We start from the raw sequence: 14,399 nt of genomic DNA on the forward strand, positions 1-14,399 counted from the left end.
GCTGGAAGAACTGAAAGCGGTGCAGAGCCATGTCATGGATTTAATCCTCGAAGAATTGCCAGATGACGTAGACGAAGATTTGGCAAAAGACGAAGCATTCCACTCGCTATATGCTTCTAAGGCAGCAAGGTTGGTCGTAATCGACAAAAAGCCATCGTCAGCTACAACACCTCCTGAAGTTGCATTATCATCGGTCTCCATTCAGCATCATCTCAACATCCCAATGCCGACTTTTGATGGTCTATACGAACACTGGCCAACGTTCAAGGCCATGTTCTTAGACATCATGAAGCGGACTAATGACTCGGATGCAGTAAAACTTCACCATCTCAACAAAGCGCTGCAAGGGAAAGCAGCTGGCATCCTGAACACGTCCATTCTGAATGGCAACAACTTCCAGGCGGCTTGGGACGTCTTGGAGAGGCGTTTTGAGAATCCTCGGCTGATTGTCGACAAGCACATCGCAGGATTGCTTCAGCTGAAGCATGCACCCCGAGAATCTGCAAAGGACCTGCGGAAGCTAGCGGAGACGTGCAAGAGTCATGTGGATGGCTTAGTGTTTATGAAGCAGACTATCGACAGTACCAGCAACCTCATCATCACACATCTTCTCAGCTCATGTATGGACGCTGACACAAGGAAAGCATGGGAGAGTTCGTTGGAACATGGAGAGTTTCCGGATCTCTTCAAAACTCTCGATTTCATCAATCGTCAATGTGAGGTGCTCGAAAGCTGCACGCCAGAGACGTCACGGAAATCAACAAGCACCAAAGCTTTCACCTCCACCACAGCTGCCAATCCATCGTGTGTTCTGTGCCAGCAGCATCATACTCTTCAGAACTGTCCAACCTTCATCGCGATGTCCGTAGTGCAGAGGAAAAGTAAAGTACAGTCATTGAAACGCTGTTTCAATTGCCTCAGCGCTGGACACCCGGTTTCGCAGTGCCGATCGAAATGGACGTGCCGTATCTGCAAGAAACGTCATCATCATCTACTTCATGGGGAGCAGCTTCCAGCAGCACCATCTCTTCAGCCTCCAGACGCCGCTGCAACATCTCATCAGCTTCCAGTCGATGCAGCTCAACCAACATTCATCGGGGCATCGATGACTTCATTGACGACAGCAGTGCCATCCACAGTGCTATTGTCAACAGTAGTGCTCAACATCACCGATCGTGCCGGAGTTAGCCATCCAGCAAGAGCTCTCTTGGATAGCGGAGCTCAATCCAACTTCATCACCGGCAGATTGGCACAGTTCCTGGAATTGCCGCGGAAGCTAATCAATCTTCCGCTATCAGGTATTGGTGGCAGTACAAGATCGAATGTGCGACATTCCATCGAAACCACCATCCATTCTCGATGCTCGAGCTATACTGCATCATTGGAGTTGCTTGTGCTACCGAAGCTGTCAGCAGACATACCAACTCAACCGATTGATGTCAGCCATTGGAAGATACCTGAAACCTGCATCTTGGCTGATCCATCCTTCAATCGGCCAGGAACCATTGACATCATCTTGGGAGCAACACACTTCTTCGAGATCCTGAGGACCGGACGACTCTCCCTGGGTGACAACATGCCAACCATTCAGGAAACTGAATTTGGTTGGGTAGTCAGTGGCAGTGCTACCATCACCGAACCCATGTCTCCAGTAATGTGTGCGGTGGCAACACACACGAACGAGTTGGACAACCTGATGAAGCAGTTTTTCGCCATCGAAGACCTGAGCAACACACCGAGCTGGAGCATCGAAGAACGAGCCTGTGAGGATCACTACACTGCAACCACCACACGAGAAGAGGATGGCAGGTACATGGTTCAGCTTCCACGCAAGCCAGAAATGATTGGCAAGCTGGGCGATTCAAAGACTATCGCACTTCGACGGTTCCTAGCGATAGAACGTCGACTTCAACGAGAACCCGACACCCAACGTGCCTATGTGGACTTCATGGAAGAGTACCTTCGCTTAGGCCATATGAGCAAGGTGGCAGCTTCTTCAAAGAACGATGAATCGTTTTATCTACCACATCATCCGGTCTTCAAAACCGACAGCACCACGACGAAGTGTCGAGTGGTGTTTGACGCATCGAGCAAATCTTCAACGGGTGTGTCTTTGAACGACACACTAATGGTCGGACCGACAATTCAACAAGATGCCACTTCTATTTTGCTGCGGTTCCGAACTCAACCAGTCGCCCTTACCGCTGACGTCACCAAAATGTACCGGCAGGTTTGGATTCATCCAAAGGACCGATCACTGCAACGCATCATTTGGCGAAGTTCACCCAACGATCCGATTCAGGAGTACGAGCTCAACACGGTAACATATGGGACAGCATCCGCTCCATTCCTGGCAGTGCGTTCGTTGCAACAAATCGTAGCGGACCATGGAGGAGAGTTTCCAGTCGCCGCAGAACGTTCCTGTGACTTCTACGTAGATGACTTCGTTTCCGGCGGGCAATCATCTGAAGCGGCGCAGATGCTGCAGCTGCAAACTGAGCAACTCTACGCTAGTGCAGGATTCGAGCTGCGGAAGTGGGCGTCCAGCGACCCATCAGTACTTCAGAACGTGAACCAGGAGAAATTAGCATCCAGCCTTTATGCTACCAGTGGATCGAAGGGACTTCTCGCCACCCTCGGTTTGATTTGGGACCCAGCATCTGACACGTTGCAGTTTAAAATCAACACCCCATACGTGATTGGGGCAATCACCAAGAGAAAGGTGCTATCGTGCATCGCCAGGATCTATGATCCTTTGGGCATCGTCGATCCCGTAAAAGCCATGGCCAAGCAGTTCCTCCAACGCATCTGGACCCTACAAACGGAGCAGCAACAGCCCTGGGGATGGGATGACGAGTTGCCACATCATCTACAAGGAGAATGGATCAACTTCCACAACCAGTTGATACATTTACAAAATCTACACATTCCTCGTGTAGCCATCAGGCCCGATTCGACATCAAGCCAGTTCCATTTTTCTGCGATGCATCGGAAAAGGGATATGGCGCATGCTGCTACATCAGAAGCCGAGATGACAAAGGGAACATCACGATGCAACTGTACGCGTCGAAAACTAAGGTGACACCGATAAATAGCAAACACTCCATTGCTCAAATGGAATTGTGCGCTGCACAATTGGCCAGCTTGCTCTATGATCGGGTCAGATTAGCGGTCAAGCTCTCGTCTCCTGCAACTTTCTGGACGGATTCCATGACCGTAGTTCATTGGTTACGAGCATCGCCAAATTGCTGGAAACCATTCGTCGCCAATCGCGTCTCCCAAGTGCAACACTTGACCCAAGGAAGTGTTTGGCGGCACATCCCCGGAGTCGACAATCCAGCGGACTTAGCATCGCGTGGTTGCTTGAGCAAGGACCTTCTAGACAATCCGCTATGGTGGCAGGGTCCTTCCTGGATTTGTCTACCCGAGGACCAGTGGCCTGAATCACCATTACCATCATCATGTGAAGCAGCAGCAGCAGAGCAGCGAGTCACCACAGTAGCTTGTCCAGTTACAGAAAAACCACCACATCGCATCTTTACGCTATACTCATCATTCTCCAGGCTTCGAAGGATTGTGGCATATTGGGTGCAATACTTCAACAGGCGCTTCAAGCGTCGACAGTACGCGGGTATTGGACTTACAACCCAAGACCTACGGGAGGCTGAGGAAGTATTGTGTCGGCTGGCACAGCAGGACCAATTTGAGCATGAAATAAAGGCTCTTCAACATAACAAGCCGATACCTTCATCATCAAAGCTGAAATGGCTGCATCCGCAGCTAGGAGCAAACGGCATCATTCGCGTTGGAGGACGTCTATCCAATGCACCTCTACTAGAAGACACCAAGCATCCGATTTTGGTTCCCAACAACCATCCACTGGCGGAGTTATTAATGGACCACTTTCACAAAACTCGACTCCATGCGGGGCCACAACTGATGCTGAGCAACAGTCGCCAACGATATTGGATCATTGGTGGCAGGAACATAGCCCGACGTGTATATCATCACTGCATCACCTGTTTCCGAGCGAAACCTTCATCTTCAGAGACGCTAATGGCAGATCTACCATCAAGCAGAGTGACACCTCGTCGACCCTTTTCAATCACTGGGATTGATTATTGTGGTCCAGTATTCGTCAAGGGACCACATCGAAGGGCCGCTGCCACAAAGGCTTATGTAGCAATATTCGTTTGCTTCATAACACGAGCTATTCACATTGAGCTCGTGTCGGATCTCACCACAGAGGCGTTTTTATCAGCATTACGCCGTTTCGTCGCTCGTCGCGGACTTCCCGAGGAGTTGCATTCGGACAATGCAACGAACTTCAAAGGAGCCAACAATCAGCTGAATGAGCTGTACAGACTTCTGCGAACACCTGAACACCAACAAGGCATGCAGAGTTGGACGCTGGAAAGGCAGATCATCTGGAAATTTATACCACCACGCGCGCCTCATTTTGGCGGGATTTGGGAGGCAGCTGTGCGCTCGATGAAGCACCACCTGGTTCGAGTTCTGGGAAACACCACTCTATCTTTTGAAGATATGACGACGTTATTAGAGATCGAGTGTTGCTTGAATTCTCGTCCTCTCACCCCGATGACGGAGGATCCATCCGACGCAACAGCCCTTACCCCAGGCCATTTTTTGGTTGGGTCACATCTGCAGCAGGTTCCAGACGCCGAAACGACGACCGTTCCTGAAAACAGACTTACTCACTGGCGCCTCATACAACAGCTAAAACGCCATTTTTGGACAAGATGGTCCAGGGAATACCTTCAACAGCTTCAGCCGCGTTCGAAATGGATAAGCGAAGGACAAGAGATTAAACCAGGTACGTTAGTATTGATCAAAGAGGACAATATGCCACCAACGACATGGCCATTGGCACGCGTCACGGAAGTCCATCCAGGAAAAGATGGAAAGATTAGAGTAGCAACGTTGCGCACAAGTACAAAAATGAACATCACTAGGCCACTAGTTAGGTTGTGTGTTTTGCCTATCAATTAGAAATTATTAAAATTGTTCAATTTTAAGGTGGCAGAATGTTGGATTTTGAGATAGGCAGAACACACCCGCGAGTTAGGCAAAGAATTAACAACGCCTATGCATAGGCAACACGCATTACATGTATTTTCCCATTAGACAGAATTCCCATTTAGACCAGTTCAATCCCAAAGAATCCAGTTGGAATATAGCCAACTTAACAGGATTTAAACAGGAAAATGTATGCATCGCTAACGGAGCACGTCGGCTCCTGATAAGAACCCCCCAGAAATCACCAATAAATCAAGTTAGAATTCCAGTATTAATTACTTCAACTTTTTGATGAGCATTGCTCTTTTAGAGAAATTCGATTTTCTATAAGAGTGGCAAGACCGCGGTAGGAAATTCCGTAGTTAGTGAAGCGGAGTTTTCCTTCGAGGTGCCAGCCTTTTTAAAGGCTTTTGCTCGGGAGTTCTGCTCCCACGAAATACAGTCCACACGACGGAGTAGGCCGTAGCAACCTACAGATTGCTTAGTGAGCAGAAGGTTCGTTACTGTTAGGAACACACCTCAAACGATTTTGTGCCAAAACTTGGAACCGAGAAAAGAAGATTGACAACAAAAGATGTATTACCACAAACATAATTTCTACTGTACAATTTGATCTACTACTGGTTTGGCGCTGTTCCTGAGAATGCTGCTTTAGCATTCCTTTTCTTTGTACAATACAAATAAACCCAATTCATTACGCTACTGCAGCATTTCTCTCACAGAACAGCGCGCATTTTTACACCTGGAATTAATCACATACACATACTACTACGGAGATTTGCCACCCAAAATCCCTAACCATCACCCGGGTGGTTCTCGGTTCCAGTGCACCCCTCACCTTGCTAATAGCTTGTAAAAAAGCCTGTTTGCCAACCGTTTGTAGCTGCTTCGTCCAGGCGGTCTCAATGCGCCGCTTTTCCTGCTCGATTAGGCGACGCTTTTCCTCCAGCTTCAGCTTGATGGTCGAGATCTTCGATGCATCTTCCAGCGGTTGCGAGTCGTCTAAAAGCAGAGCAAGTTAGCATATAATGAAGGGTGACAACAGAGCCGTACCTCACCGTGTACTTACCGACATCATCCATCTTCTGTACGCTGATCGCTTGCTGCTGCCAGGTGGTGGTGTTTGGCAGCGTGGCAAACGATGTCTTTCGCCGTGGCGTTAGCTCCACGTCGGAAACGGTTGCCGCAGCAGCGACCGCTATTCCCCCAACACTGCCGCCCATCGTCGGCGTACCATCTCCGTCAACGAGATCGCGCTCGACCGAGCTACTGCCGGCCCGGCTCCCCGCGTTATTGCTCACATCGCTCGAATGGCTCATCGGACTGCTGGTGGAATGTAGCGTGGTGCTGTTGTGGCGCCGCAAGGTGCCACCGGCACTTCCGGGCAGTTTTTCGGTGTCCCGATCCTGCTTCTCATTGCCGGAATCGGTGTCGTACCCGAACTGTATCGAGCCGCGCGCATCCGCCAGCGACGATCTGGTCGGTGCGACCTGCTCAATCGACGTCAGGCTGGTGTTGGAGATTTTGCGCTCCCGCTCAAAGCGCCCGACCGTGTTCAGCTGGTCCTGCGATCCGCCAAAGTTTTCAATCGTCAGCTGAGAATCATCGCTGAACGAATTGCGCCGCGAGCGTCGCCCTGTGCCGGAAGAAAATGGTGCCGTAAAAGGTAGAGCAGAGATTAATTATCAATTTTCAACTCAATTGCTGTGGAGAGCTAAGTACACATATTTTCGTTAGTAGAAAATAGAGTCGGGTTTGATTGGAACTAATTTACTACAAAAAAGTGATATTCAACACAAAAAACAATCAACTAATTTCAAAACAAGCAAGCATGATTTTGAGTGACATTGGGATGGATAGTAAACACGTTAGACACATTGACGGGGGAAGTTTAACAGTAGTGTGTAAAACACATTGAACCTTCTTACCTGAGAAGCTGGTCTTGCGCGACTCTTCCCAATTGCTCGGCCGCCCTGCCGGGATGCTATCACCTAGAAGCACCACGAGAAGGGTTTTGAAAACGTAAAATATGCACCGATTCAGCAACTGATCTAGCCCTATCCGGTTGAACAGCGCCATCGCGCCAGACACTTTTCGTTCCGAGCCCCGAAACCTTCTCTTCCAAACGACCACTTCTTCCGTTCTGTGCGGGTCAATCTTTGCACCAGCGACTCAAGCAGCTAGTTTCTCTCTTTCTCTCTCGCTACTGCTTTCTCGTCTACGCTTTTTACGGGGAAATTTTTTTGCACGCAAACATATCATCGCAACCGGACGACTAACGGACGCATATGGACTGGAACCAGTTACAACAGTCCAGCAGCTGGGAGTCTATCCATACGGGCGTTCCGTCGCATCGCGTCGCGACCACTTGCTCTGTTCTCAACTACCACAGCGCGTGTCTTCTGCTCGTCGAACCATAACGACGGCGTCCAGGGCGAAAGCTAACGGGCAACAACACTGCACAACAATATTCTATGCTTCGCAGGTTCTTCTCTGATACAGATCTACACACACGCATACACACACACGCATACACGCAAACCAAATTTCGATGGTTTATGATTTCAGCACCTTCCTCCCTCTTCAGGTTGTTTTCCTTTCCTTCATTCGCTCTCTTGCTCTATCTTGCTTGCCTTAATTCTCAAGAATTGCTTGACGGACAGCACAAATCAAGACAAAAACGCTAGCACACACACTCCCGGGAGCAAAAAACCGTCACCGATTGGGTCCACTTCCGCACACTAACTGGCTCGGCTGTGCCAACCGCAAACCACACACGGGGACCCATCGGATATTAGGGCCGAGTAAGAGGAGCGAGTGCATGCCCGGACACGGCACTATACCGTATGTGGAGCTTTTGAAGCAGAATGTGTTTGTGTGAGTGTTTTCTTTCTTTAGTTTCGTTTCAGCAGCTTTCCTGCCGCGCGAACACACCATCATCATCCGATTGCAATGGTTCAGTGAAGGTGAAATGGCAAGCACCAGTATGTGGAGGCAGCGCACATGCGAACCTCTCCTCGACTTCGGTGTGCGTTTTCAGACGTCCAATAATTTAACGAAAAGGTACCTTTACTGTACACTACTACCACAGTTTTATGTTTGCCACTCGCTCGCTGACGCTTTTTTTCTGTTTAGGGCTTTATTGTATATCGTGAAGTGATCGCCCGCCCGCGAGGGAGAAGCCAACACTAAAACTCCATGGGCAAAATGTACGGGCAATTAGTAGCTTCCTTTTGTGTGCTGCTGCACTTTCCCATTTGTTTGCTGCTATACTCAAACAGCTATACCACTGGGGAGCATGATTGAGCGTATGTGGCATTGATAAAATCAACAATTTATGTATTCATTCCTATCGTCTAATCTGACTACTCTGGGTCGTCTGAATTAAGGGAATCGCCCAAATCACCCTAAAATCATCTAAATCATCTAATCATATACACGTGCGCCCTACAACTTCGTCATCGTTTCAATGTATCTATCTGGGTTTAACTTCCCACTAACGAAATCCCCCTTCCCCGCCAATTAAAACTCCATCATTAGAGAAACGTTTTGTATGCAGTAACACACAGATCCGCCGGTGCGAGATGTATCTTATCAATCTCAAACAAACTGCGTCTGCATCGGAGACGTCAAACCACCCACTCTAAGCGCACAGAGTGAAAATTACCCATCCGTTGCAGGCCCCCGTCGTAAAGGAAAGCAACGTATAGGTGTACCTGAGTACTGACCGTATGTGTAGTAGCAAATGTCATTCTGTCCGGGGCATTGAAACCAGCATTATTTGGTGTGTTTAAAAAGAAGCTCAGATGGAACACGGTGATGCGTAGCGCTCATGATTAACTTTCAGTTGGGCATGTTTACTTATGTGTGTGCGTGCGTGTGGCTTTAAAGCAATTCGAACTGTGTGCCTCTATGTGTGCCTTCGACCTGCTAGGTGTGCGAGGTGGTTCACAACAAATCATACTGCTGGTTGCGAAGTGGTGTGTCTGGGCAAACACAAAATTTGCGGTGAGCTTTCATGGAAAGTGAATTCCACACATTCCACACAACCCACAACATACGATGATTTAGGGAAGTCAAAACAAAATAACTGTGAAATGTATGCAATCAAACGTAATGAACGTAAATAAGAAATGACGGTCAGACTTCGCTGTGGGTAATGGAGTAATAGATGCAGAGAAAGAGAGAGCATATTGTTTACAGCAAACAAAACGGTTAAAATAAAAAACTGTGTTGTAGAACAGTTACGCTCTACGATCGAAAATCGAACTTTCAAAACAGAAAAAAACGAAAACGGAACATGTCTATACTTCTAAAGAGGTGTACACATCTCGTTGAAAAATCAAACACAAAACAATACACATTCAGATGCGCACGCAAGGTGGAAGAAAGGTCAGAAGGCCTGGGTGTGCTGGGCGCGGAGAATGCCCGCATAGACTACCGACAAAATCGTACCTCGCTCTTCCGCTTTCGAGTCGTTGTTCGTCTTTTCCTTGGCCTGTCGAATTCTCGCCGGTACCAGTGGTTCTTGCATCGATGATAATGTTGGCACTCCTTTACTTCTGTGTACGACAAATCCTAAAATGAGACAGCGGAGAGAAAATCAATTAAAATACACGGGTTCGTTTTCCATGGGCCGTGTTGTGATACGACGTACCTTCATCAGGATCTGCCTGCTGGTACGGTGATTGCTGCTGTTGGTACAGCTGATGTGGCTGATGCTGCGGCTGTTCGGGTATCTCCCGGCTTGACATATGCTTCCTGAGTGTGCTGGCCGATGGTGACCGATTGACTGTGGGCGTAAAAGATAACGTTAGTAAACGAAAGGCACACCAATTCATATGGAGAAGAAGTAGACTGAAAACTACTCGCTAGGGATGAGTGGTTTTCTCTCACGTAGGGAAGTAAGTAATAAATACAAGAAAACAATGAGCATTGGGAAAGAAATAAAGATAAACAAAGACGCAACAAAACAGTTACAGTAAAGAAAAATACCTTAAACCTAACAAAACGTATGATGAAAAAATAAACTATAAAACAAACAATTCACATAAACTATAGACAACACTTTACGAAACATGAAAACATAGAGAAAGATTGCGAATTGAGCAAAACAAACGACAAAACTAGCCATGCACCACTATCTAGTGCCGACTCATGCAAAAGATGCAAATAAAGTATGTCATCACACTGGATCATGTGTTGCATTTGCTGAGAAGATGAGGGAGGAGTGTACAACAAAAGCGATCTAACATTGCATAAATAACTAGACAAAAAAAAACTGAAATTTTAAATTTGTTGTGAAAACTGTACAAATGAACAAAGTGTCGACTAAAAGCGGGCGCTCCACTTCTTTTTGTGTAAACATAATTGTAAATTAAATTCAATTGAATAAATGAATCATTATTTGTGACGCTCGGGACGCAACTACTGCAGGTATCGTGTCGAAAACAGTGAAGGTGCATTACAAGCTGGTGGAAGTGCGGTGACAACATCCTCAACATTGTATAAGAAATGCGTGAGAAAAATGCAACTACAATAAAAAAAACACTTCATCGCACAATATCTCCACCCCCCAAAACAAATCCCACCCTCCTAAAATTACGCATTATACGATGCACAGTAAACACATTTGCTACGATCTAGATAATTCAACGTCTTAAACGATGCTTTTAAAATTAAGCGGACCGTAGTCGAGAGCAGCTAATTGTCTGCAGCGTGCGATAGAGGTCCACACACACGCACACACAAAACAACAAAACATAGCACGTGCCGCCACCCTCCTCTCCACGACCCGGAAATCGCCGGAAGTACCAATCGAAATCAATCGCGGCGGGAGGCAGGCGAGTGGTTCGAAAATTTCACTCCACTTTGGAAGAAACATTCTCCGCGACTTGGGCAACGCGCAGAAGCCGGACCCCGCCGGACCATCGAAAGTGAAATGAATCTCGCCAAAACGGCGATCGCAACCGGTGCGTGGAACACAAATCATAAGATTCATAGCTGCTGCGCAAGCTTCAAATGGTACTCAGACGGTGTTGTGCATGCTTGCCACGGCACCGTTTGCTCGCAATATTTCCGGAAGATCGAAGGGAGATTGGCATTTACGGTTGTGGGTTTTTGTTGTTGTTTTGGTGGATTAGAAGAATTCCCGCCCGCCCATGTAGTAGAGAAATGAAGTTGAGAAAAGAAATGTGAAAGAAGTGAAGTAAGCGGTACTACAGTGAGGTACACGCACGCATAATGGGGGAAAATAAGAGCGGCTTAATTTTCATATTACGAGAGCCCACTTTTCGAATTAGGCGGAAATTTCGAAACTATAATTGGCACAGCACTATTATATGTAAGTGCTTTCAGGGAGCGGTAGGAGTCATTGGGGGAGTGGTGCCGGAAAGACACACCACACCGCTGCTGATCGTGCCAATGATCACGGGGTGCAATGCAGACAACGAGAAGTGTTTTGTAGCTGTAAGTGAGAAAGCTTTGTAACGCTTTATCGTCAGTTTTCGGGGGATAAAATAAATAACATATTAATTATGAAGTAAGCAAGTAAGTTTACGCTCCCTAACTGATTAGCTGGTTGTCAACTATGAGCCTGATGTAACTATTGGCTACGGGAACTGTTACATACTGATCGCCGTTTAACACAGCCCCTATAATGCGATACTGTGGCGCATTGACAAGGTTCTCGGACTGTCACACCCTCAGATGTTGTTCAATTCCCATCTGCACCCATATAAAACAGGGTTGGACGACAATATGCTACGGTTTCTTTGTAAATTTGAAGGAATTTAACAAACTGAGAATTTGATAACGAATCTTTATATGATCATCATCACATGCATCACAAGAACAAAAACACTAACAATCATTAAAAAGTATGGAATAATCTCATGCAAAAATGGTTTGCTTAGTATTTAAAGAGGAATTCCAAAACACAATCGATGTTGTCTGTAATTTATGGGGGATATCTTTTACAAGTTTGTCGAATAAAAATAAAATAAAGCCACTTTTGCCATACCACAATTTAAAGGAATCTTCTACGCAACTTCCTGATACACACAGATGGAATGCACACAAAGCTGTAAATACCTTTCATACCAGAAGACCCGCAGCTTAGTATATTTTAGCCTTTCTTTAACTGGAAGCCAAACACTGGTATTCGCAACAAACAGCAACACAATCGTTCTCCGAGCAACCCGGAAGTCCATCTTTGGACGATGCAAATTGGTTCACGATCGCCTCTTTGGGCAATGACGCTGACGCAATTTCATGGGAGTTCAGAGCAAACCGAACGGAATGTAACCGAGCCCGTCCGTTAGGCTTTGTATCAGCGTACGGTGGCTGCATAGCGTTGTTTTTTGTTAATTCACCCACTTGGTTGACTAGTGGTCTGCTAAAAATGGGCATTAACACAACAACCCTTCAACACAAAGAGTGCTGTAGTGCACCTGACCCGACTACAGGTGAAGCTGGGCTCCGGTCTGACACGGAAGTATCGAATGGCACACTCCCGTTCCTAAAAGACAATTAGTACAGGTTGCCGCCTCGTTGGTTGTGGAGTAGTGGTCCTAGGCATTTTTTTCAATTCATTTTCCCAGAAGTATCTCAGCAGATAACATTGGATAAGGATAGACACCATTATGTGCTTTACTCTCGGCAGCTTATAACAGAGATAGGCTAAAATATCATACAAAAAGAGTCACGCATAAAAAGGTTTCGATAAATTTTCGTTTCGTTTACGAAATGACTCGTCACTCACTTTCTGCTGGAATTGTACGTTTTGTGGGGAAGTGAGGCCCAATTTCTCTTCCCATTCCAATCCGGGGTAACTTTTTCACCGAGCCAACAGCCAAACTACCACACCTTCGTTAGCGCAAACACTACTACCTCACTGACTGCACAAATTGCCGGCAGTGTGCAGAGCATGATAATAAAAGAAACAGCCCTAAATCTCACTCAATTGCCATTAAAATCACTGGCTTACACGGGCAGCGTTTTTGCTATTGGATGGTAAGGCACAAGATTGCAAAGAAAGCAGCTAGAAAAATGCCACTACGTTTACTTCAAATAAAAAAAAGCAGCAACAACAACACCTTTCTTCTATTTTTCCGTGCGTTTTGCAAAAGCTACCGCATCGGTCACACAAACACACACAGCCATAAACTCCAGTGATCTTTGAAAGCTTCCACCCCGCGTTGGGAGGAGGTTGATCTTTCTCGATCTTTCTCTACGATCTTTCTTTTGGAGCTTGGGTCGGAAACGCGTGGAAGCGCACGTGGGATTGAGGAAAATTCCAACGCGCAATTGAAGATGACGACGACGCCGACGACGATGAAGACACAGTTTGACGCGCTCACAACGGCAGCAGCAGCTCCCTCCTTCTGGCAGTTGTTTTCGAGCGATAGATGAATGAAAACGTGCCCCTACAAACCCCACCTCATCGTGGGTAAGTGTGATCGTGTACCCACAAGAGAAACGAAACATCAGCAAGAAGGAAAAAAAAACACACCCCAACAACCGGTGAGAAAATCTCCACTTTGGTGGGTGCAGACATTTCGAGTTAGTTCGAGATCGCGCAACGAACGTGGAACACGCCGAAGGTTTTGGGCCCGAAATTCGTTACACCGGATGTGATACATTTTTGGGGTGATCTTGGCTCTCTTTCAGTGTCTGTGTGTGTTTTGGTGGGCTGGGAAAAATGGAAAATGAGATCAAAATGTGTGTGCATGGTGGGGGTTAATACCGGGTCCGGGTGACTGTTCACCCGTCCTCCGGGCACGCAAATAACCACCGTCTCGTCTCGGGCGGGTCTCGGGGGAATTAACAGCATAAAACCACCAACAACAAGCGAAAAAGTAAAACTGCAAACTAAACCATTCTTCTCCGTGCAGATCTTTTGTTTTGGGAAGTGCAATTTCGGGACTGTTGTTTGCTGCTGAGGGCTGCCTTAGTAAAGAAGGGAGAAAGGAAAAAATGAGCGTGAGCTATGCGCAATTGTGAAAACGTTAGTGAGAGTCAATTGAATTCATTTGTGCTTCACTGAATAAGTAGCAAGTGTGTCAAGCAATGGACAAAACGACCCGGCAGAGAAGTAACACCATTTAAGATGAATTTCTATTTCGTCAGCAGTGCTTTAATACACTTTTCAAGACAAAGGAACAAAGTGATCGACAAAACAATGACGTGTGATGAAGGGGCAATGGTGGATGGATGTAATAAAATCACACCCCGATAAAGATAATGAAGCCCAAAAAGACACCTAAAACGTCATCACACCTTCCTCCTCTTCGACACGATTCAAATTAATGACTGACAATGCTCTGATCCCTCGTGACAGAATGCATTTTTTATCGCCCTTT

The 14,399-nt window shown here is 46.8% G+C and overlaps 1 protein-coding gene across 15 annotated transcripts in view; it reads right to left on the reverse strand.

Annotated features, from left to right (window-relative positions):
* The window catches only part of LOC121600387 (patronin), a 67,130-nt gene that overhangs the window by 16,093 nt on the left and 36,638 nt on the right, over positions 1 to 14,399 (reverse strand). For 12 of the 15 annotated variants that reach the window (XM_041928926.1, XM_041928921.1, XM_041928923.1 and 9 more), the window contains 5 exons: positions 9,695 to 9,829; positions 9,493 to 9,615; positions 6,966 to 7,028; positions 6,107 to 6,673; positions 5,876 to 6,039 (listed from right to left, as the gene is read on the reverse strand). In XM_041928926.1, the coding sequence (XP_041784860.1) occupies positions 5,876 to 6,039; positions 6,107 to 6,673; positions 6,966 to 7,028; positions 9,493 to 9,615; positions 9,695 to 9,829 (1,052 nt within the window). The remainder of the gene's footprint in view (positions 1 to 5,875; positions 6,040 to 6,106; positions 6,674 to 6,965; positions 7,029 to 9,492; positions 9,616 to 9,694; positions 9,830 to 14,399) is intronic. The other 3 variants (XM_041928924.1, XM_041928915.1, XM_041928917.1) reach the window with 2 other exon arrangements.

The sequence above is a fragment of the Anopheles merus genome, chromosome 3L (assembly GCF_017562075.2).
Source record: "Anopheles merus strain MAF chromosome 3L, AmerM5.1, whole genome shotgun sequence".
NCBI lineage: Eukaryota > Metazoa > Arthropoda > Insecta > Diptera > Culicidae > Anopheles > Anopheles merus.